At 41.8% G+C, this 25181-nt stretch overlaps 1 protein-coding gene across 7 annotated transcripts in view; it reads right to left on the bottom strand.

Moving 5' to 3' along the window:
- The window catches only part of HMGXB3 (HMG-box containing 3), a 47130-nt gene that overhangs the window by 14948 nt on the left and 7001 nt on the right, over window positions 1-25181 (bottom strand). For 4 of the 7 annotated variants that reach the window (XM_040497528.1, XM_040497498.1, XM_040497502.1 and 1 more), the window contains 10 exons: window positions 23831-24328; window positions 22690-22788; window positions 16599-16730; window positions 11796-12214; window positions 10005-10180; window positions 9767-9864; window positions 7465-7563; window positions 5126-5275; window positions 985-1286; window positions 344-471 (listed from right to left, as the gene is read on the bottom strand). In XM_040497528.1, the coding sequence (XP_040353462.1) occupies window positions 344-471; window positions 985-1286; window positions 5126-5275; window positions 7465-7563; window positions 9767-9864; window positions 10005-10180; window positions 11796-12214; window positions 16599-16730; window positions 22690-22788; window positions 23831-24328 (2101 nt within the window). The remainder of the gene's footprint in view (window positions 1-343; window positions 472-984; window positions 1287-5125; window positions 5276-7464; window positions 7564-9766; window positions 9865-10004; window positions 10181-11795; window positions 12215-16598; window positions 16731-22689; window positions 22789-23830; window positions 24329-25181) is intronic. The other 3 variants (XM_040497512.1, XM_040497520.1, XM_040497536.1) reach the window with 3 other exon arrangements.

Here is a 25181-nt window from a genome sequence, read left to right as displayed (position 1 = left end):
TTCCCTTTTATTTTCTTCTTTGTACCTGTCAGCATTTTCTATTTTTTTCCACAATGAAGATCTGTTATTTAAAAATTAAAATTAACTTTGTCTAAAGATCCAAGATACAAGAGCCCTAATATAAGAGCCCAGAAGTAATATTCTGGCACCAAGACATCCACGAGAAAAAATCCCCTCTTTCTCAGAAGCCACATCTGAGGGAAGGTGCAGTGCTCAAAGAGTCAGAGGTCTGACCAACAGAGGCTGTTCCCAAGCCTGTTTTGGGGCCCGTTGAAGGAACAAAGGCTGATACCACCTGCATAGATGTCCGTGAAGCTGTGCAGGGCCAGACAATGACACCCACCTGCATAGATGTCCGTGAAGCTGTGCAGGGCCAGACAATGAGGGTTCAGACACATCTTCACCTGGGCAGTCACCACCTGTAGCCGGCTGGCTGTCAGCAGCCAGCACTCCTGGGGCCCGGCCAGGGAGCTAGTACCAAAACATCACCGACAGAAAAACATAAAGGAAATCAACTTATGCAGTTCCAGGGCTCAGTGATCAACGGCAAAGTTCTCAAGATTTTAATGAAGTAGGCAAATGAAGATGCTGGAGCTCGTGTTCCAAGGTTTTCTAGGTGGGTGTCTGCTCTGGTGGCATGTGGTCTGTGGAATCACCCCTTAAGTTAATACTACTCTGGATTCATTACCTACTTTAACCAATCGCCCTGAACTCCCAAATCCAAGCACTGTGCCGGGCAGTCCAGATGTAAATGAAATCCTAACTTGGTGACAACAACTTTCAGACATTTTCAATAGAAATAATGGATCATTACTAATCACTATGATTTTACTTTAGGCGATTGAAAAAGCAAAGGAAACCTAAGAGAAGCAGAGAATAACACCTTCAAAGGATATAGCTTTACAGAAGTTTGGAAAAAGGGGCAAGATGGGCCAAGTAAGATATGGCAGCTAGGGACAGGGTAAATCTGAAAGGGGTGCTTACTTTTGTCCCCCTTTGAATAATGGGCTGCTACAGAGTAGGCACTGCGTGGACGGAGACTCATAATAATTCGACCAAGAGGTCTGCTCGATGGTGACCGTCTCTTCACTCACGTTGGACAGAATGAGTCGAGAGCTGTTGAGTTCGTGAATCAAGGCGAAGACCTCAGCCAGCTCAGACTCGTTCTCAGGAATCTGCAGGACTTTGCGCAGCAGCTGCAGAGTGGACTGGCGCTGCACCTCCCTCTGGGCCAGGCTCAGGGGCTCTGTGGCACTCAGCACATCTGGGAGCGGTGAGCTGACCTCCTGGGAAAGGAGCAGATTGAATGATCAGCAAACAGCCAGGGCACCGCCAGCCTTGGTCTAAAATGCTGAGAGGCTGCCAGCGGCAAGAGGGATGGGCCCATCCGTGGCTGAGGGTAGGAAACCTAGTTTCCAAACCACCTCAGTTAGTAACTTGCTGCGTGACTCAAGGCAGGTGTTCTCTCTCTGGCACAAAGTTCTCTACCAGTAAAAGGAGAGGATTATACACATCACTCAGAAATGGTTTCAGAGGTAAGCTCCCATTCACCAGGTTTGGAGAATAACAGACCCGGGTCTCAATCCTGGATATGCCACTTAATAGCCATACATTTGTGACCCAAAGCAATCTACTGAATCTTTCTGAGCCTCAGTTTTCTTATCTATGAAATGAAGGATGAAGTACTAGTAATCTCCTGGAGTTATCATGCAGAGTAAACAAAATATTGCAAGTAAAAAAGCACTTAGCATAGTTCCTGGTAGACAATGAAAGCTCTACAAATGGTAGTTTTGATATGTCACCAAATATCTGTACTACTTAAGGTATTTGTCTTTAACACTTTTATCTTCTGAGTACAAGGGAACTATTTCATATATCAATTAAAGGCTTTCAGGACTAAGGTCCTGAAATGCTCATTAAAAAACGGAGGTTCCTCTGAGATCCCTTGTATAAATGCAACAGGAATCACTCCCTCCCTCGTGTTTCCAGAGTCCATCCTTTTACTGCAGAATTCACTGTCTCACAGCTAGTGAGACTGTTCCCCTATTTTCAGTGAGTATAAGGTTCCTGTTTATTTGCTGATTCCCAAAACCAGCATGAGAGCACACTAAAGATTCTAATTCCTATTTGCTGGACATATAATATGTTGCTTTGCAGAAGTTAACTGCCTAATAACAAGAAGGAACTTTCTATGAACTCTGCACACCTATAGCTCTCATCTCATTTATCTGTAGTTTGGCTACTTACTTTTCTCCCCCACGAGACTGTGTGTTCCTCAAGGGAAGGGACCATGTTCTATTTATCTTTGTATCTCCAAAGGCCTGACCTACAGTAGGCATTCAAATGCATGCTTGCTGGAAGAAAAAGAACAACTGCAGAGAGCTGACTGACACTAGAATGAGTTGCCCTGGGAGACAGTGTGTTCCCAGCTCTGTCTATGTTGAACTATGGGCTGGAAGAGTAGCTGGCAGGGATACTATCCTTCTACTCTGAGCCACAGTGAAAGACAGGAATGAAGACCATTCCAGCCCAGAGTTGCTGCAGTCTTAATTACAGCTACCAATGACAAACTGCGCAGGAAGCATATGGCCACCAGGGGGCTCCAGAGAGCATTACACACTAAGGTCCTTGGGTCTCAGACCAGTGTTTTAGTTTACAGAAAAATAGTAATTACATTTTATTTCTCTAAAACTTAGGAAGTTGAAAGGTGACATAATGTCAGAAGGATACTGGAGGTAGGCAGCTATCAACCAAAGACAAAAGAATATAAAATTCCAAGAGTAGGATTTGAAATCAATTGGCTAGAAGTCCCTGAACAATTCCTGTCTGACCTGGAAAGTTAGGTCACCTCATCATCCTCGATCCAGGGAACCAACATCCATTCCCACTCTGCAAACCACACCAATTGCTACAATCAAATAGGAGAAAGGAATGTTCAGAGCATCTACTTATACAGGACTCAATTCCATTCCATGATCGTGATCAATACATTGAGTATGCACACTCCAAGGTCAGAAGGCATGGGGGAACAGATACACCTGTCCTAAAAGAGATTACGGTGTCACAGGGAGCTAAGACAGAGTCAAGGCAGAATATGGTCAACACTAAGTGAAAACCTCCTCTTTCCTCCCATTAAAGGCATAGAAGATCCAGGAAGCTCACTGCCAGCAGAGAGCAGCCAATGGAACAGAATGTGATGGAAGCTATGGACCCATTTTACATGCTATTTCAGGGATTTACAGATTATTTGAAGCTCAATTCTGAGTCTTCTCTGGGGTTCACGGCCCTGAGAATAAACTGTCCAGATACAATCTACCTGGCCCGCTTTTGTCACTGGAGAAACTAAAACTCAGAAGAGGGATGGCATCCAGCTGAGGGTCCTCCCAGCTGTCTCTCTATTCCCAGTCCCCATGTGTTTTCCACTAAGCCATCAGTGCCCACATACTTTAGTTCTATTTCCCTTTCTCACAAGGATAACCTCAGAACACCACCTCAAGTATGGAAACAAACCTGGGACCACGGGGTAAGATTTATCTGCCAGGAGCTCCCCTGCCCTACCCGCCATATCCATAGAAAACTTAGCTTGAAATGGTTCTCACCACCTCAGTAGTCCTGTCCATTCCCAAACCCCCATATGCCTCCTTCCTGACACAACCTTCTAGCCCTCACAATGAATGAAGGACATTCAATGTGACCTCATCGCCTAAAATACAAATTGTCTGGTCTAATGTTAAAGATCTTCCACAATATGGCCACAATATGCCTTTCAAGCAGCTTATTTTGCATACTCCTCCATACACACACACACACACACACACACACACACACACACACACACACCTTTCTCTTCTAGGTGATTAGAGCACCAGGCTCCCTAGCGCTTCGCTTGTACCCATGCTTATCCTGGAGTATGGCATGCCTTCCTCTTCCATCCAAATCGTATCCACCCTGCAAAGTCCAGCTTAGATCTGGAGTGGCCAGACTCCACCTTGGATCCTGACCTGTTCTGTACGCCATCCTCTTTCCTCCCAAGGCAGATCAGGGAGATCTATCTTCTTACCTTCAACCTAGTCATTCCATCTGCTGCCTGAGGTACTGTAACGTTCTGTACACTTAAAGAAATTCACACGTGGAGGGGCGCCTGGATGGCTCAGTCGGTTAAGCGCCCGACTCTTGATTTCAACTCAGGTCATAATCTCACAGTTTGTGGGATTGAGCGTCATGCTGGGCTCTGCTTCATGCTGGGCTCTGCGCTGACAGTGTGGACCCTGCTTGGGATTCTCTCTCCCTTTCCCCGACTAGAACATGCACGTACACACTCTCAAAATAAACATTAAAAAAAAAAAAAATTCACGTGTAAAGTCTGAGGACCTCTGAAAATACCCATTTTTTCCTGGTTCTAATAAATAAAAAATGAGCCCTAATGAGGCAAATGGAATGTGTTTTACACTCCAAACAGTTTGGTCCAACTTCAGAGATTTGCCAAAACTGCTAGAAGTGAAGCTTTGTATTGAGCCAAAAGCTCTATAAGGAACCTGAGAGGCAGTGATCTAATCTACAAAGTCTTAGGACTGGCATTCTCTGTTTACCAAAATACTATTTACCAGTGCTCCACCAGGTCTCAGAACTAAAAGAATGTAACCCTTCCGTCCCTCTCTTCAAAATCCTATTTAAAGAAAAAACGTTAAGTTTATTTAGTTTTTAGAGACAGGAGAGGGAGAGAGGCAGAAAGAGAGGGAGCGAAAGAATCCCAAGCAGGCTCCGTGCAACCAGCAGGGGTCGAACTCAAATTGTGAGATCATGACCTGACCTGAAATCAAGAGGGGATGCTTAACCAACTGAGCCACGAGGCACCCCTTAAGAATCCTCTGTAAAGCCTGTATTCCCATTCTCTTTGGTGAAAGAACTCTTGATCCACTGGGCTAGAACGTTCTCCAATTCTCTCAACTTAATAATGAGGACAAGGAAGCCCAAAGAGAAGGGTAGGTCCAGAATTTAAAACTGGTTCCAGTTCTGGTGTTCTAATTATGATCATGTACCAAGAAATCATTGTATTTCTACTAAAACAGGTCCACTAACAAAGCCCAACACAAGGCTAGGGGATGTGTTTAGGGGAGGAACTCACAAGAGCCTTGGTGGTTTTCTCAGTCCGGTCTTTAGCAAGGTTAAAACCACAGCTGGGACAAATCCGCGGTTTATGTCGGTTGGTGTAGACGTAGTTACAAGAGGGATTCTTGCACTTTCCCCGGCCTCTTGAAGTAGCGAGTCCCAAATCCTAAAAAAGTAAAACCAATATTCAATTCCACAAAAGTTACACCTGGGCAGAGTCAAAAACCAGGATGACCAGCTATCAGTAAATCAGAGAAGAAAGTGACAATGGCAAAACCAGATTTAGACTAACTTCCAAAGAGCCTTGATGCAAGATCCTTACTCTGCAGTTACCTCCTTTCAATCTTAATACAGCCTGTATAATTTTGGCAAGTCCCTCCCCATCTGTGAAACAAGTGAGCTGACTCTTTAGTGTCAGAAATTCAAATGCCATGGAACACCTGGGTGGCTCAGTCAGCTAAGCGTCTGACTCCCGGTTTCAGTTCAGGTCATGATCTCATGGTTTGTGAGTTCAAGCCCCGGGTCCAGCTCTGTGCTGTCAGTGCCGAGCCTGCTTGGGACTGATTTCTCTTTCTCTCTCCCTCCCTTTCTCTCTCTCTCTCTCTCTCTCTCTCTGTGTGTCTCTCTCTCTCTCTCTCTCCCCCCGCCCCCCCCACCCACACAATTTCACACATGCTCCTATATGTTCACTCACACTCTCAAAAAAATAAATAAATAAATATTTTTAAAAAATGTTAGAAATTCAAATGCCCTCAGGGTCCAGGCTACTGGCAGAGAGAAGCAGGTCTATTCTAGCAGAAGGCTGAAGACTGTGGTGAACAAGCATCCACACCCTTCTGAAGACAATCAGGGCCTCTGGACTACCTAAGCTCAAATCTCTGGCATCTAGGCTCCTGTGACATGCTGCTATCTAATCAAAAAAGAGAAAGTCCTGGGAAGCTCCCCCCAGATAGTAACCCCAGTGGCCTTCTGTAGTCAAAGGGACAGGGAGGCGATGGTATAGATGGCATGGAGAAGGTAGTAATTAGTCTCCGAGAAAAGAAACCTGAGCAGATATTCAGGATAAAGGAGATATTCTCCTTAAGGATCAGGCCAGTCTATGCACTAGTCCACCATACTGTCCTGTCTTGTTACTACAGAATCCCTAGCAGAGGGTCTGGCCAGAGCAGGCTCTCAGTAAATATTTTCTGAATGAAGGAATGAATGGTTCTGTACCTGTCTGCCTTTATCAGGTAAGAGTTTTTAAAAATCCAGCTGCTCTCTCAAAATCTGTGTATCTTACTCAATTCAGGCAGAGAACCTGCCAAAAGTTACCTGGCTAATCGGTATCTAAGGATCAATAAAATTAGAGAATGCTAGAAGCAAAAAAAGAGCCCCAACATGGTATCTAAACTGATGCAGCATTTTACAGACGGTGAAAACTGAGGACCAGAGAAGCAAAGATGCCTACTTGCCCCAAGTCATGTGCATGCTGGCAGCAGAGCCAGAACCACTTTGGGACTAAGTCCTTTGAGTGCTTATTCCACTGCTCCATGTGGCTTCCCCTGTAAAAGGATGACCCCAGAGTCCCACTCTGTTTGTTTACTGGGATGTTTATTGGGATGTTAATATATGCTGTGTTAAAAATAAAAGGTGATGAGGTGCCTCGGTCGCTCAGAAGGTTAGGTGTCCAACTTCGGCTCGGGTCATGGTCTCGCGGTCCGTGAATTCGAGCCCCGTGTCAGGCTCTGTGCTGACAGCTCAGAGCCTGGAGCCTGTTTTGGATTCTGTGTCTCCCTCTCTCTGACCCTCCCCCGTTCATGCTTTGTCTGTCTCAAAAATAAACGTTAAAAAAAAAAATTTTTTTTTTAAAAAGATATATAAAATAAGTAAATAAGGATAAAAATAAAAGGTGGGTGGGGAGGGAAAAGGTTTGTGGGAAATGCGAGGCTAAACAAAGATGCTTGCCCAAAGCATTTCTCAAATCCTTTAAGAGGCCAGTACTGACTGTGACTCTATTTTAAGGGGGAAAAATAGACCTTTCTCACACTTACCAGTGGATAACAGACTTTTGAGGCTAAAAGGTCCAAAGACTGTTGAATGCTACAGCTGGACTGGATTCTCATGTCCAATTACTCCAAGAAACATCCAGGTCTCAGCTGGCCTACACGCTATAGATCTCGCCTGCAAAACACCTAGCTAATTCACCCAGCGGCTACCATCTGGATCAGTGAAGGGATCTTCAGAACCAATGATCTATCCCTGACCCTACTCTCACTCCTAACTACCACTCCCCACCTCCCTCAGACTTCTACTCGCCCTCCACCTAAAAGCAAAACCCATGTCCTTGTCAACCCATCACCTGGCCACACTTACCAGCGTTACAGTGCAGCTGTACTTGTATGGAGGAAACAGATCAGGCTTGACTTCTACAACTTTTACTTGTGACGTCCGACTGCCCGGGCCATTTGTTAGCTGTGGATCAGAACCAGTGATTTAGTGCTTTTCTATAAAACCTCACACTCCCGAGGGCCTGTGTCCTGAAAGAGCTTGAGGAAACAGTTTCCCAGGGACTTTGTAGAGCCACACTCCATGTGAGCTCTAGGATGCTAGTCAGCAGTCACCAGCCCGCCAAAAGTTTAAATGTCACTTTCAAGTCCAGGGTTGCCACATTCTTCTGTGCAGTTTCTAACACTGCATACTAGAAACACTGTGAATCAGATTTACAACTGCTACCAAGTGAGAAAAACTTATAATAGTCACATACCACACAAATATGTGGTTGAATAATGTTGGCATAGAAAGAACTCGAAAAGATTGTTCACTAAAATGTCACAGGTTGAGAGGAAGATCGTGACTTTTTCCCCTTTCACCACTATCTATGAACTTTTCAAACGTTCTATACTATTAAAGAAAAAAAAGATGAAGACAGCATTAGTAATTATTCTGTAATACCGAATTTAAGTTGATATTCAGAACATAAAATTTCATGTAACTTAACCGGCCTAAGACTAGCAAAAGGACTTGCAACTTTTAACAAATACCCAATGTTACCAGTCAAAAGGAAACTATTTACAGAGAAGACTGGAGTTTACCCAAGTAAAGGGACTCTAAAGGCTGGAAATCTACAAAGCAGAAAAGCAGACTAGATCCTTCTAGATCTAAATCACACATGCATCCAGTCCTGATACCACATCTGGGTGACAGATCAGCCTTCAAAGTAAAAGCCAGTTGATACTCTATTTGGGGCAAATTTGGAACAAAGGGAGTTGCCTGGCAGAGCACCCTGCAAGGGAGAAGGCAGTCCGAGTTTCCTATTCCATTTTGGTCTAACAGGGTTTTTGAACTACAGGCCACAAAATCCACTGACAGGTCATGAAATTAATTTAATGAGTTGAAACCATTTCCATTTGCAAAATGGAAAATACCAAAATAACCACATATAGCAAGGGCATAGCTTCCTTACTCTTTCCATGTATACAGGTATGGATGTTTACTGGGCTGTGATGTAAAAATGTGCTATTGAGGGTCATGGCCCAAAAAAAGAGGTCTAGTAAAAAAAAAATGCTGCTTTAGGGAATTTTGATAGTAACTATTCTGGTCACATATGGATAAAAAACCAAAAAAAACCCTCTATCATTAATATGAATGGACTGTACTGGCTACAAACTAGAACGTGAAGAGCCATGATTTTTGGTTTTAAAAAATTATATTAAAAAAATCCCCACAAACCTAGGAAAAGCCTCAGAGGCTGAATGGGCACAGAATGCCAATAGTAGTTAGTTCTGGGTGGCAGGATTACAAGAGACTGACTTTCTTTCTGCCTTACTGAATTCTCTGTATTTTCTACAACAACCGCGCGTTCATTTTTTCAAGAGGCTAAAAAAACAAGACAACTAAATGCAGTATCTAATCCTACAATGAACCCTGTACTGGAGTGCAAAAATGCTATAAAGAACATAACTGGGTAAAATTGTCGAAACTGGAATACAAATGACAGACTGAAGTATTGTATCAATGTTTCAGTAACAGAATATCCTTATTCTTAGAAAATGCACACTGAAGTATTAAGAAGCAAAAGGCCATGTAACTTTCCCTTAAATTACACGTACTTTTGAAACATACATGAGCACAAATGATGAAGCAAAATGGGTGATACCTTACCAATAAGCAACTATGAGTGAAAAGTACATGGGTACTTTCTTTGTACTGTCTTCACTCTTGCAATTATTTTCCTAAATTTTAAATTGTTTCTAAATTAAGGGACGCCTGGGTGGCTCAGTGGGTTAAGTATCCAACTTCAACTCAGGTCATGATCTCACAGTTCATGAGTTAGAGCCTTACATCGGACTCCTTGCTGAGGGTGCAGAGCCTGCTTGGGATTCTCTCTCTCCCCCTCTCTCTCTGTCCTTCTCTTTCTATCCCTTCTGCACACTCTCTCACAAAATAAACTTAAAAAAATTATTTCCAAGTCAAAAGTTTAAACGTGCATTCATTTTATAATAAGAAAAAAAGTAAGTAAAAATAAGTTAACTCATTCATGCTCAACTTCATTCCAGAGGTCACTCTCCAATGTAATAGGCTTCTGCCTATGGCTCTGAGACACTAAATAGAAGCCCTGTTCTCGGAGCAGCAGGCCTGCCCCCAGGATGCCCTACCTCTGGAAAACGGGTCTTACCTTCACTTCACTGCTGTGTGATGACTGTTGGATTGGCTGGCCCAGCTGCTTCAGCGTGCTTGGCTTCAGGCCACAAGTCCTCACAGAGGGGGTTTTATCTGAGACAATCAGAAGTCAAACTGGTGACTTAAATGCATTCAGAGTCCCCCTCATTCTCTCATCTCCATTCTCAACAACCCCACTGCTGTCCCCTTCCTATCTGACAGCTCCCCGCTCCCGGGTTTGTCCCAGCCCTTACCACTCAGGGGAAAGGCCTGCCTGGCCCTGGACAGTCCCATGCTGTTGCCTCGGCCCACATTAGATGGGGCTGGGAGAATTGCTCTCATGGGTCTTGCCGCAGCCAGTAATGAGGGCTTGCCCCGAGCTTTGCCCTTAAGCTCAGGGGCTCTGAGCCCAGGGGTGAGCGGGTCAACTCTGGAAAAAAAAAAAAAAAAAAAAAAAAAAAAAAGAAGGGAAACCTAAAAATTCTGGACCAAGTGGAAGAAACCAAAGCACAATCTCCAAATAGCATTTTAGCAGAGGGGTAGTGTAGTAAACTCAGGGTAGATTATTTCAGGGGTCATTACGAAGATAAATACAAAATAGCGCCCACTGTGAGGAATACAAACAGCTAGTGTAGTTATAATATCTGATCTGCCTCTAATTAGTATTTAAAGTATATCAGTCTCCCAGATGAGGGAGGCTAAAACACCCGCAGAACAAAATCCACATTTTCTTGCAGCTCCAATGCTGAGCACAGAGCCTACATCACAGAAGGCTCTTGTCAAGTGACACGCTTGCCTAAAACGAACAGTCGAAACTACACAGCTTCATGCTCTAAAGATACAGAACCATCCCAAAGTATACTATAAATAAAAACAGGCAAGATGTAGAGATACATAAGTTATGCTACCATTTGTATAAAAAAAGGTAGGAAAAAATATATATACACATACACATATTTGTAGTATATGTCTAAAATTATCTCTGAAAACAGAAATTTGAGAAAACGGATTGTCTGGAAAATGGAAATGGATGACTTAAGGATAGGCTAGAAGAGATTTTTTTCAGTGTATATTCCTTATACCCTTTGAGTTTGAATCATGTGAATAGATCTCCTATTCAACAATAAACAATTTTAAATCAAATAATAGAAACCAGAATTTCTAAGCCTTGGCACTATCGACATTTTGGGCTGGGTAATTCTTTGTAGGAGCCTGTCCTGTGAATGTTTAGCAGTATCTCTGGCCTCTACCAACTAGATGCCTGCAGCACCCTTCTCCCCCACAGTTGTTAACAACCAAAAATGTCTCCTAACATTGCCACAATGTCCCCTGGGGGCAAACTGCTCCCCATTGAGAACCACTAATATAAACAAATAAGGGCCTTTAGTTACAAGACCACACTGCCTCTGGGAAGGGGTCACATGAAAAATGCAGTCAAGCCTTTAGGGAGGGCATGGGGAGGAAAAATAGCCCATATTTATGGACCACCTCCTATCTGCAATGCACTGGGCTATACATGCTTCACACACAATCTAAAGTTTATGAGGTCAGCCATCAAGGATTAGATTTTTCTAATACCCAACTCAAGATTTTTCAGAGGAAAGAGCGGGCATGAGGTGACTATGCGCAAGGTCAAACAGAAGTCAGAGACAGATTACAACCAGAACTGAATTCTCTGATCACCAGGACAAGAATCTTTCTATACCTTAATAAGGCTTCTCTTTCCAAATCTACTATCCAGGATTGGATACTAGCTTCTAACACTGGCCTCAGCCTGTACCAACAGGATCCTAGCAAGTGCTTCTGGGAAAATGACAAGAAGGGATGCACAGGAATGTGCCAGCAACGCACAGACAGCAGAGTGTAAGAGGAAAGGCAAATCATTCTGTGGCTCTGGTCCTTAGTTTCCATATCTCTAAAATAGGAAACATTAATTGGGCTCTGCTGCCTCTCTCAGTAATGCTAATAACGATATAAAACAAAACAAGGAACATTTCCCAACCTGCTATTCTAAAAACAATCCTATAACATATAAACACATTTACCCTGCAGGCTTTTTGGGAGCAGGGAGAGGACTGGAGGTGCTGGTCCTCTCAGCTGGTGGTGGTATGTCTGGTCCTGGACTGTCATTCTCAGTTGTCCCCAGAGAGACCTCAGGCGGCACACCATTCTTGACCACCGGCGTCTTCGTGGCTGCCGTACCACGATTCCCAGGAGCTTCCTTGACCAAAACATGGGCATCTGAGATGATCACTTCCTCCCACTCATTCTCCTCACCCACTTCTCTCGGAGGAGCTACACTTAGGAGCTGGCTTACAGCTTCTGAGTTCTCCAGAGTCAGTTTGGAGGCATTTTCCTTAGAGGAGTTTTGCTCAGTGGTGACAGGCTGCTGATTTCTTTTAACCACCGAACCTTTGGAGGAGACACCAGGAGCCAATTCCACTTTGACTTTGGCTGGCTTTTCCTAAAAAAAAATAAGAATGCCTGTAGGCATCTGGCATTTTACAGTGGACAACACATCACAAATCTTTTCTCGTTCGCTCCTCACAACAACAACGTATGGGCAACAGACTAGGAAACTGAGACCCAGAGGCAGGAACAGGCTAATGTCAGGTGTCAAGACAAAGCTGGCCAGAATCCAAGTCTTCAGACTTCAGGTCCCCTTCACTACAGTATTCAACACCCAGGTTAGCATACAGCTGTTCTAACAAATTTCTCATTGATAGCCTCTTTAGGTTTCAGCAAATGAAGTTGGCATTTTGAACCTGACCTTTGTTCAAAGCCTGCTTCTCTAGGTCTAGAAAGAAGCTGATATGTTGCCATATTTGGGCCCAGAAGTCCCAAGCTCTTTATCTTGGTGTTCCCTTTATCCCAATGCAGTCACATCTCACATGATGAGACTCAAAAATTCCAATTCTGTTAGGGAAAACTCTATCTTTTGTCCCAGATTCTTTCAGGTGAGTCTTAAGGCTGGCTTACACACACGCCACAAACTTCTCACTCAGTCAAATTAACTCATACGTATATTAATTACTTACTAGAAAATATTCAAACTCACTATAAATCCCAGCCACTATTTCAGGTCAGCCTACTTTAAAAATTCCTTGGTGCCTTAGCTTTTATGCTGTGGAAATATACTATTATTTATACACACACGTACGTACATACACATACATTTACCTACATACACAAGCAATTTTTTTAAAACCGTGGTTGTCTCAGGAAGGTTCTTTTAACTCCATGTGAATAGTGAAAAGTGCTATAAATGAAGAGATATAAACATAGAAGCTGGGTTCTATCTAGGTTGTGCTCCACATCTAATGACTTATGTCACCTCAGACAACCTTCACCTGAACTCTCACTTTGCTACCATGAAACAAGAGGGTCGGCCTCTCACCATTCGTCAACAGCAGTACAACAGTCTTTCAGCGGGCTCAATTCATGGTGCAGGATTCCCCTGCATGCTGCAGAAGTCTAGCATCTGTGGCTGATGTTATTACCGTTTAGTATTCTCTCCCAGTCACAGACTACCAAAACCCCTTCGCGTCCAAAGGGGCCTGGGCAGCACACTGCCTCTGGTTAAGAACCAACATAGATGACCTAAGAAATCTCCTGTAAAGCATTCTCCGATTCTAACACACAATAAGTGTGACTTTATTAGACTTAGACTTTAATAAGTCCGTGAAGACAAGTTAAATACAGAGAAAAATTCCTAGTAAACTGCACTGAGCTTACTGACTGCTGGAGAGGGAAAAGTTGGTAGAAAAACAGGAGACAAGCTAAATCTCTACAATGAAATCTCTGAGCAAAACACTGCCCACTAAGTAGGCTGTTGCAGATAAAAATTCTCTTCAGGGAGACTGAATAATTTAAGGAATCAGAGCAAAATAACTAGCTAATGAGCTCACATTTCCTTAACTCAGCCTACCCTTTTGAGATTTCACTTTCTTTCAAGATAGAAGGTAAATACCACCAGTTGCCTGCTCAGAGACCTCAATTACCACCATCAGAGAGCCAAAGGAGTGAGGCCTTGGGCTACAGAGCTTTATATACTATCTTTTGTTCCATCCAACTCATTGGGAACTGTGCCAAACGTTTCTTGGGCTAATTTTAGCCAGTATGAAACTCTGGAACAATACAAGAAAAGGTGAGTCATTTCCTGACAGGCATGAACACATTTGGAGCTTTTAGAAACTATTTATACTTGCAGCTTCAAAAATTAGAACTCCAGAAATCTTAAAATTCTGCAGCTAAACAGCCCAGCAATGCCTGAGAAGTGTGATTTAGTGGAAAAGCACTGACATAATTAGCTACATGAACTTAACAAGTCACTTCTCTTGAATCTATCTTTCCTCAACTAGAGACTTGGAAATTGAACTGCCTGATAACCAAAGTCACTTTTTTCCCTAAAATTCCAAGTGCACTGATGCTAAAATGTTACCCTTTTTCTTCTTACACTCACTCACTCTGATCCTATGAAATTCTGAAATCATAGTATTTACTCTTTACATGGCAATTCTATAAAAACCTCTGGAGAAAAGAATCTGACTTAACAAATCAAGATGGGGGACAAGTACCTACGGGCGCCTGGGTGGCTCAATCGGTTAAGCGTCCAACTTCGACTCAGGTCATGATTTCACAGTTCGTGGGTTTGAGCCCTGCATCAGGCTCTGTACTGATGGTTCAGAGCCTGAAACCTGCTTCAGATTCTGAGTCTCCCTTTCTCTCTGCTCCTCCCCTGCTCACACTCTGTCTCTGTCTCTCTCTCTCAAAAATAACCATTAAAAAAAAATTTTTTTTTAAAGATGGGGGACAAGTAGCTAATAAAAAAAATTTGATTTCACAGCGTGAATCTGCTCTCAGAAAGAGAACCATGGCTCAAGTTATTTCAATCAAAGGAGGGAAAAAGACATAAACGAAAAAGAAAAAAAGAAAGCCAAAGTAAAAAGAGAACCTGAAGGAGACAAGGCTACAGAATGAGTTAGACTCTTCCATAAAAAAGCATCAGAAATAAGATCATGTGACAAACCTGCTGTGCATCTGTGAAGAAGGGTCAAGGAGGAGTCCAACTACCCCATTCAATCTCCCTACTGCAGATGAGGACGTACATTTTGGGGAGGATAATTAGGATGGGAGGAAACTGAATGGCTGCACAGCAGCACAAGACAGATGGTGAGCACAAGAAACTCAACAAAATCTGAAACACACAAGCACTGGGCCCTTCCTGCCCTGAGAACTGATAGTGTAAAAAGCAGTAATAGAGACTGTAATTCTATTACTGCCAATAATGATAGCAGTGACCTCTTGCTGAGGATTTAATCTATACTAGGAATGTACCATCCACTTTACAGGGATAATCTCATTTGATCCATCCAAAAGCCCTAATGAGGTAGGCACTATTGTTCATTTCCATTTACAAATGAAAGAAAAACCAAATCAAGAATAGACATAAAATGACTTGCCCAAGATTATATAGCTAAAATCCTTGAGAGACAGAAGTTCAAACGGAGAAAAGCAGACTCCAGAAGTGTACTTTTTTTTCTTATCCTCCCAAAGACACTCTTCTCTCTCCTAACACTCTGGAAATTTCTAGGGTTTTAGGAACTCAGTGCCAGGAATCCGGTACAGAGATCAAATACCTCTTTCTTTCTTTCCCTTTAAAAGTTTATGTATTTATCCGTTTACTTATGTATTTATGTATGTATGTACATACATATATAGTTCCCACACCCAATGTAGGGCTCAAACTCATGACCCCGAGATCAAGAGTCTCATGCTCTCCCAAATGAGCCAGCCAGGCACCCCCAGAAGTGTATTTTTAAGTATTAACTTATTCTGTCTCCTGGAATTAGTGATGCCCTGAACTCCCAACACTCAGCCAGAGGGCAAAAGTCACCATCCCAGTATTTTTCAGAGATGTTCTATGGAAACTGCCCCCAAAGAACTTAAAAGGTATGGCACTATAGAAGTTTTCTCTATACAGATAAATGTGGACCCTGCTGAGCTAGACACCTAACAAACACAAACCTAGCCTAAGTTATTGTCACAAAAACAATGCTCTCTCTTTCCTTTTCTACCTACCCAAATTCCACTGATCCTTCAAGACCATCTCCTCTATATCCCATCCTGGACGATTCTAGTTCTTTTGACCCTAAACAATTTACAGTCTCATACAAAAATGTGACAAGTTATGTATGATTTATATAGTCAATGTGAAGTATAAAACAAGTAACAAAGCAATGTGTTGAACTGAACTTCACAGGGGCACAGCTCTGATGCTCATTTATTTATCAAGCACCAATTACTTAGAAACAGAGACAGAAGTATACATTTGGCGAGTTAACTATGAAAGACCTAGATATCTGGTTAAGGACCTCTACTTTTAACAGCAGCTATAGGATACTGAAAGGACTTTGAGCTAAAAAGTGAGCAGATGTGAGCTACGCATCTGAGTAACTAAGCAGTCAGTGTGGAGGGTGGATTGTTAAAAATTTAACAGGAAATGAATAAACTGACATAGTGTAGTCATTCATAGGAAGTTATAAAGCAATTAAAGATAATGGTCTTGAATATTTAATGGCATGATATGTGAAGTAAAAAAAAAAAAAAAGGTCAAGCTACAGAACTTGTGTATTCACAGAAAAAAGACTAGAAGAAGATACAACAAAATGTTAATAATGACTTTTCTTTGGATGGTGTAAGATTATGGATGACATTTTATGAAAATGACTTACTTGTATAGTCAGAAAGTAAAAACAAATATTTATTTTTTAAGTCCTTTGCTCTAAAGGGGAACAGGGAGCCTACTTTATGGGGTTTCCAAAGCAGCAATGGCCAATGGACCTTACCTTTGGGATCCACTTCCCTCCTAGGAAGTTACCACAGATAGGGCACTTGGGTGGTTTGTGCCTGGTGACATAGGTAAAGGAGCAACCTGGGCTGGTGCATGTCCCATGGCCCCGGCGGGTGTATGTAGTGGTCTGTAAGGAAAAGAGTGGGTCAGAATCAACACCACAGTGCAAGCCCTCTCAGATCCTGAAGACCATTATAAGCACAAAACTGCCAGGAGGATACCAGTTTGTAGAAGAATAGCCAATTCGTGGTATCTTAAAAGGTCAGAATTGGAAAGGCTCTAAGATACAATTAGTTCACTTTTGAGAAATGAAGAAACTGGGTTCAAATGAGGAAAGACAGCTGCCTAGGATTACATAGGTATCAGAAGAATAGACACAGCAATAACTGCTACTAATTAATGAAGCACCACACAGCGCTGAACGCTTTACCAATATCTCATTTAACGCTTTCAGCAATTCTATGAAGTAGGTATTTGTAACTACTGAGGTTCAGAGCAGTTAAATGCTTTACCTCAAGTTGTATAGTGAATCTAGGGCACACCTAGACTTAGAACCCAGAGGTCTTTGATTCTTGGTCCTAGATTCCTTCCACGCACTTGGCTGCACACTACAGCCCTAAATACTTCGAAGAATTTGCTTCCTCTTCATTCCTGTTAGTTAAAAATCAGAGAACCTAGGACTCAGGGTTCAGAGATATAAAAATAGAGTATGGCCACTTAAAAAAAAAAAAGGGAATTCCAACAGAAATCAAGTCCTTTGATATGCAACTGAATTTAATTATCGGCATAGGAATATATTCAGCTACTGGCTCTCACCATCTCCAATGATTTCCCTTTGAACAGAATGATTACAATGGGTTTTTATTTTCGGCTACAAATAGAAATTAGCCAAGCTCCATTTCTTGATTAATGTCGCAAAGGAGACATTTTCCTGTCAGATTTGTTGTGTCTTACAGATGTTTACTCAGATATTAATCCCATTTTTCCTAGCCTGGCCAAAAAGCAAAAACCTCCCTTGGAGAAACACCAAGCTGCCACTAGGCCACCTGTGCCAGAATGCCTAGGGAAAAGGTGATTCTAATAGTAGCAAGTCAAGGTTGAGGGTGAAGTAGTGTGGTAAGAGGGAAAGAGACCGGGTTTCAAGTTCCAACTCCACTACTGACACACGGGATGACCTGGGGGTAAGTCACCTTATCCCCTCTTCTGTAAAATCACCCGCCCTTCCTATTCTTCCTATTTCATGGATATCTCTTGAAAAACAAATGAGGTAAGAAATAAGGAAACATGTCGCTCAGTAAACTGTAGAAGATTCTATAGGTTTGTGAGAAATTATTATTACTGGGATATAAAACTTCTCTGATCTTCACTCCGACTGTGGCTCCATACAGAATATTCATTCTGAATACCACCAGAAAGCAGAGTAAAAATTTAAGTTAGGTCAGTTCTATAAATAAATTCCCATGAACTTGGAAAGACTCCTAAACAGCAGCTTATAGAAAGAACTTTAGGAAAAAAATGCTAGTTTTCAAGGCTGGTGTTTCATTCTTAAGTATTATCTATAAAAGCTTTTCTGGAAGAGTCTGGCTGACACTTACTAAATTATGAGAGAATAACAATTTCCAGGAAAGCAAAGGCTCAGGCCTTTGAATTGGGTTGCAGGGGTTGTTCCTGTTTAAGATACAACTTTCTCATCTAAAAATATATTGTTTATCCAAGGTTTTAGAAGACAGACCGTGATAAGTTACAATGTACAATATTAATCCTAAAAAGCCACCATAATAACTAATACAAAGTTAACGGCTAGTAAGCCAATAAAGGAGATAAAATGGATTCATCAAAAACATCCAATTCAAAATAAAGCAAAATAAAACAGAATAAAAAAACAGTAAAATGACAAATTTAAACTTAAACATATAATTAATCACATTAAATGTATATGGCCCAAATACCACAATTAAAAAATAGAAGGTTGTCATAAAGTCTTGCTCTTAGAGCCAAACTATATACTGCTGCAAAAAAAAAAGTACTTTAAATACAAAGATAAATAGGTTAAAAGTAAAATGCTGGAAAAAGGTAAAACTTGCTAATAACAACAATGCAAAGAAAGCTCAATATTCAAATTTCAGACTGACAAGGCATCTGGGTGGCTCAGTTAAGCATCTGACTCTTGATTTCAGCTCAGGTCATGACCCCATGGTTCCTGAGATCGAGCCCTCTGTCGGGCTTCACGCTGACAGTGTGGGGCCTGCTTGGGATTCTCTCCCTCCCCCTCTTCCTCCCTACCCACCACTGCTCATGTGTGCACACACACACACACACACACACACTCTCTCTCTCTCTCTGAAAATAAATAAACATTAAAAAAAAAGTAAATTTCATAGCAGACAATATTGCCAGAGATAAAGAAGGTCATTTCATAATGATGAAGGGGTCAATTTACCAAGAAGACATAACAATCCTAAAGGTTTAAGTACTTAATAAAAGAGTCAACATATGACACAAAAATTAATAAAGATGGAAAAAGAAATAAATACTATTTATAGTGATAGGTGGATGTCTTTTCTTAATAACTGATAAAACAAGGCAATAGAAAATCATTAAGGATGTAAGAGTTGAATACTATCAAGCAACGTGACCTAATCTGATATGTGTATAATATTCCACTCAAAAGCAAAATACGCATTCTTTTCAAGTGCACACAGAACATTTATCAAGACAAACCATAACCTGGGCCATAAAATAAGTCTCAATAAATTTAAAAGGATTCAGGTCTTACAAACTACAAAGTTCTGACTATAATGGAATTAAATCAGAAATCAAAAGACAAGATATCTGAAAACTCCCAAATATTTGGAAAGCAAATAATATACTTTTAAATAACTTCTGGGTCAGGGCACCTGGGTCGCTCAGTCGGTTGAGCGTCTGACTTCGGCTCAGGTCACGATCTCGCAGTTGGCGAGTTCGAGCCCCGCGTCGGGCTCTGTGTTGACAGCTCGGAGCCTGGAGCCTGCTTCAGATTCTGTGTCGCCCTTTCTCTGCCCCTCCCCCGCTCATGCTCTGTCTCTGTCTCAAAAATAAATAAACATTAAAAAAACTTTTAAGTAACTTCTGGGTCAAAGAATAAGTTAGAAGTATTTTGAACAAAATGAAAATGAAAGTATATCCAAATTTGTGGGATGCCACTAAAGTAGTGCTTAGAGGGAAACTTATAGCACTAAGCACCTATATTAGAAAAAAAAGGTCTCAAATCAATGACCTCAGCTTCTATCTTAAGAAACTAGAAAAGAATAAATGAAGCCCAAAGTAAGAAGAAAGATAATAAAGACCTGGGCAAAAATCAGTGAAACAGAACATAGAAAAAACAAGAGAGAAAATCAATGAAACTAAAAGCTGGTTCTTTGAAGGTCAATAACATTGATAACCTCTAGTCAGGCTTGTGGGGGGGGGGGGGCGAGGTGGAGAGAGAGAGAGAGACCCAAATTTCTGCTACCAGCAATAAGAGAAGTAAAAGCAGTAGAATCTATAGATATTAGAAGGATAAGCATTCTTCAGCATTTTAAACACGGAATTACCACATGATCCAGCAATTCCACTCTTAGGTATATACCCAAAACAACTGAAATCAAGGACTCAAGCAGACACTTATCCACTAAAGTTCATAGGAGCAATATTCACAACAGCCGAAAGGTGAAAACACACTAGATGTCCATCAATGTTTAAGAATGGATAAAGAAAATATAGCATATACACACAATGGAGTATCATTCAGCCATAAAAAGGAATGAAATTCTGATACACAGTACAAGATAGGTGAACCTTGACAACATTATGCTAAGTGAAAAAAGGAGAGACCATGAGGACAATATTTGCATGACTCCAATTATATGAGGTACCTAAACCATGCAAATTCAGAGACAGAAAGTAAAATAGAGGTTACCAGGGGTCGCAGGAGGGAAGAAAGGAGAGTTATAGTTTAATACGTACAAGGTTTCTGTTTGGGATGATGAAACTTCTGGAAATAGATACTGGTAATGACTCCACAACAATGTCAATATACTTAATGACACCGAATTATACCCTTAAAAATGGATAAAATGATAAATTTTATGTTATGCCTACTTTACCACAGTTTAAAAAAAAAAAATAAAGGAATGTTTCGAACAATTTTACATCAATAAATTTCACAACTTATATGAGATGAACAAATTCCCTGAAAGACAAACTACCAAAGCTCACTCAAAAACAGATAATTTAGGGGTGCCTGGGTGGCTCAGTCGGGTGAGCATCCGACTCTTGATTTCCGCTCAGGTCACGATTTCAGAGCCCAAATCAGACTCTGCACTGAGCATGGGGCCTGTTTGGGATTCTCTCTCTTCCTCTCTCTCTCTGCCCCTCTTCCCCACTCATGGACGCGCTATCAAAATAAACAAACATTTAAAAAAATAATCGAAATAGTCCTATACATATTTTAAAAATTGGACTTGCAGTTAAAAATCTTCCCACAAAGAAGCCTCCAGGTCCAGAATGACTTCACCAGCAATTATCAAATATTTAAAGAAGAAATAATGCCAATACTATACAAACTCTTCCAGAAAAATGAAGAGGAAAAAGTACTTCCTAGCTCTATTAGGTAAGGATTACCCTGATACTAAAGCCAGATAAGCAATATACAAGAAAATTAGAGACCAACATCCTTCATGAATATAGACACAAAATTTCTGCGCAAAACTTCAGCAAAACAAATCCAACGATATGCTGGAAGAATAACACCTCAATGCCAAGTGGGGTTTATTCCAGGAATGTAGGGTTGGCTTAACATTTGAAAAACAATGAAATTAACCACGTTAACAAACTAAAAAAGAAAATTCCTACAACCATCTCAACAAACATAGGAAAAACATTTGACACAATCCAACATCCATTTCTGATAAAAGCTCCCAGCAAATTAGGAATATAAGAGAAGTTCTTAAATTTGATTAGGGTATCTTTGAAAAACCTATAACTAATATTACACCTAGTGGTGAAAGACTGAATGCTTTCCTCCTAAGACAAGGAACAAGACAAAGATATCTGCTCTCAACATTTCTATTCAATTGTACTGGAGGTCCTAGACAGGGTGATAAGAAATAAGAAATCCAGATCAGAAACGAGGAAATAAAACTGTCCTTATTCACAGACAACATGATCATCTATGTAGAAAATGCAACAAACCACAAAAAGGCTACCAGGAAACATGAGTTTAACAAAGTTGCAAAATACAAATTTAATATACAAAAAATCAATTATATTATCACATACTAGTAGCGAACAATCAGATACTGAAAACAGTTTTGGGGTGCCTGGGTGGCTCAGTCAGTTAAGTGTCTGACTCTTGATTTCGGCTCAGGTCATGATCTTGCAGTTTTGTGAGCTTGAACCCCACGTTGGGCTCTGTGCTGACAGCACAGAGCCTGCTTGGGATTCTCTCTCTCCTTCTCTTTGCTCCTCCCTCACTCTTGCTGTCTCTCTCAAAATAAATAGGTAAACTTTAAAAAAAAAAAAGAAAAAGAAAAAAGCTCTGGAATAACATTACAATAGCATAAAAAAACATGAAATATTTAGGGATAAATCTCAGCCCATATGCTGCAGTATGTGATGGAAAATAACATTAACTGAGAATCAAAAGACTAGGGTCCTGGTTCTGGCTTGTTCTGCAGCCCAGTGGTTTTGAATACTTAGGAGAACAAGTCCTTTCTCTTCCCTGGCCCTTTTTTCTAATCGATACAGTAATAAGATTGAATCAGATCACTGGCCCCTCAATTTTTCTATATCATGTATGCTTCTGAGAATTTGGAAAGAGGTACTGAACCTATCCTAGGTAAATGCTCTTAAGAAGAAAAGTTCGTATGTAACTTGAGGAGTTTAAGGGTCCTGCAGCACCCCATTCACAGACCCTCCCCATACCCCTCTGCCCAGTAAATACCTGGACCAGATAATTTGAGTTTGCCAGTGGTACTACTGTCTTAACGTTACTAGGACTTTTACAAAACTACCTGGAAGAGAATTCTTACGGAGCCCTAATCTCCATCAGCTCCCCACACACTGACCAGTTTGATGGAGGTGGGGTTCTCCACAACTGAGTAGGCAGGAAGAGGCAACATGATGAACTGCGTGGCTGGCGCAGAGGAGCTACTCTCACTGGGATCCTGTGGGCACACGGAGAGAAGGACGGTTTTACTGAGACGAAATAAAGAACAAACACCCAGGGCCACCCACAACACTGAAAGACTGATCAAGTCCAATAACAACAATGTGCTTGCCCAAAAAAATGAATCTATGATCATCTCAAAACTTTAATTTAGAATAAAGAGAAAACTGTTACTGCAGAGAATGTGCTATCCTCATTTCACAGATGAGAAAACTGAGGTTCTAACAGACTTAGGATTCCGAAAATCACATAAGCACTTAGTGAAAGAATCCAACTCTTCTGACCCTGTCACATGTTCTTAACACCCTATCAATCTGCCTTAAGCAGGCAGGTGGCATGCTTCATTATCATAAATAGCAGGGAGGCAACAAACAAAATGGACTTAGGCCTACCACAGATTCCTCCGCAAGGGGGTACCTGCTCTCCTCTCATACATGTAGGCCATCCTACATTCCTCTCAGCTTAAGCAGAACTCCTACTCTCTAAGGATGCAACACTACCCAGGGTAATAGAGGGGAGCCACGCAGTGGGATCACTGAAGCTGCTCTTTCCCCTCAGCTGGGCATGACACTTATGCCACTGGAGAGACTCCTCTTAACTGTAAGTCCCATCGATCTGGCCTTAAGTAGAGCTTCCTTTTTCCTACACACTCTATGCCCAGGAAGACCATCTGAAAACTCTCAACAGTTCAAGGTACTATTGTGTTTGCCAAAACAATCTTCAGGGAACATAAAATCCTAACAGCTTGACAGATCCTGGCTTCGATTCATGGATAGCCCATATCATTTAAATGCTGTTAATGTACCTCTGGACTATCTCATGTGAAGAAAACCCTAGCTATCATGGGCAAGAGGAGTTGGTAAGAGTGCCTAAGAAACTGAAGAGAACTTTAAAGTAAGCCCGGGGGCAAAAAGGTTCAAGAGGACTGTAGTCCTACTAGAAGTCCACACCAGTACTCTTAATTACCACTGCATGGCACTTGCTGCCTTTGGAGGAATTTCAGATAAAGCAATAGAGACATCAGTACCAAAGTCACTTACCCTCATGACAGTTACCACTGACATGCTCTCCCCAACCTGGGGGTGGGGCACAGCCAGGCTTCCGGTGGGGAGGTCTGGTGAGCCGTTCACTAAGGTCTCTTCAATCACCAGGCTTGTCTGGTACGGTTGGTGGCTCTCTCCTACCTCCAGGGAAGCCTCCTCCAGGAGCACATCCTGGCTGAGGATCTCTGAGGTAGCGATCTCTTGTACAGCACCTGGCTGGGCAAGGGCTCCCACCTCCTCAGCTAGGGCCTCCACAGCCAGGCACTGCTCTGCCATGCCTGCATGGCTGGGCACTGCCTCCGGGGCAGCACTGGACACAAGAGATGGCCCTTTAGGGGATATCTGGTTCTGGGCCACACAAAGCTCTAGCTGAGGGCAGTTCCGATCCTCCTGTAGGCTGCTCTTGGGGATGATGATGTAATCTGAGCGGGGGAGGATCTTGCGGAAACCTGGGATGTCCGGAACCACAGCAGTCAGTGCAGAGAGCTTAGAGTTCTGAGGATGAGTAAGCCAGGAAGGGGAAGACAAGCAGAGATAAATGGCATGAGACTGCATGGACATACATGTATGATGATTTTTTTTTTCCCCCCTGTAAAAGGGTACCAGAAAGACTCCTCTCTTGACCCCAAGACTTAGTTAGGGTCAGCCTCCGTCAACAGCAATGTCACCCTCATCTGAATCACAGTTTCACCAATGTAGCTTACTTGCTCAGTCACACAGGAGACAGACAGATAAAATAGATCAGACTCTGAAAGGGCACTGATCTTGGCATTTGAAACTGTGAGCTGGAATCCCAGATCTGCATAGTTTTGAGCAAATACTTTCCACTTTTTAGGTCTTGCTGCCCCATCTATAAAATGAAGAAGCTGAATTTAGCTATTTATGAGTTCTTCCCAGCTCTGGTACTTTAGGATTCCAAAGTGGCAGAAGATTGAAACATGAGAATGTACAATGTTCAGTAAAATCCCAAAAAGCCTAAAATACAAGTCAACAGGTCAAACTGGAACTCAAGGCAGCAAGCAAGGATTCCGATAACACTGGTTTCTCCCAGACTTACAAAGATGAACCGATCACATCATGAGACAAAGTGTGTATGGATGGGGATATCTGACAAGGACCTGAATATACTGGTGGGGGTGGGGGAGTGGGCCAGATAGATATATGAACACTGACTAGGATCTTAAAGTTTAGAAAACACTTTCCCGACCTTAAAAACAACACTATTAAGTTGGGTACTATTATTATTCCTACCAAAACTTAGGGAGGCAAATTTTCTTAAAATACAAAATTAGAAAGTAACAAAGCTAGGACTCTAAGCCAGCTCTTCTAAGGAGCAAGGAAACCAGGT

Source organism: Herpailurus yagouaroundi, unplaced genomic scaffold (assembly GCF_014898765.1).
Source record: "Herpailurus yagouaroundi ecotype Mexico unplaced genomic scaffold, PumYag 29, whole genome shotgun sequence".
NCBI lineage: Eukaryota > Metazoa > Chordata > Mammalia > Carnivora > Felidae > Herpailurus > Herpailurus yagouaroundi.
The sequence above is the reverse complement of the archived record's forward strand: the minus strand, read 5'-3'. Positions and strand labels throughout refer to the sequence as shown.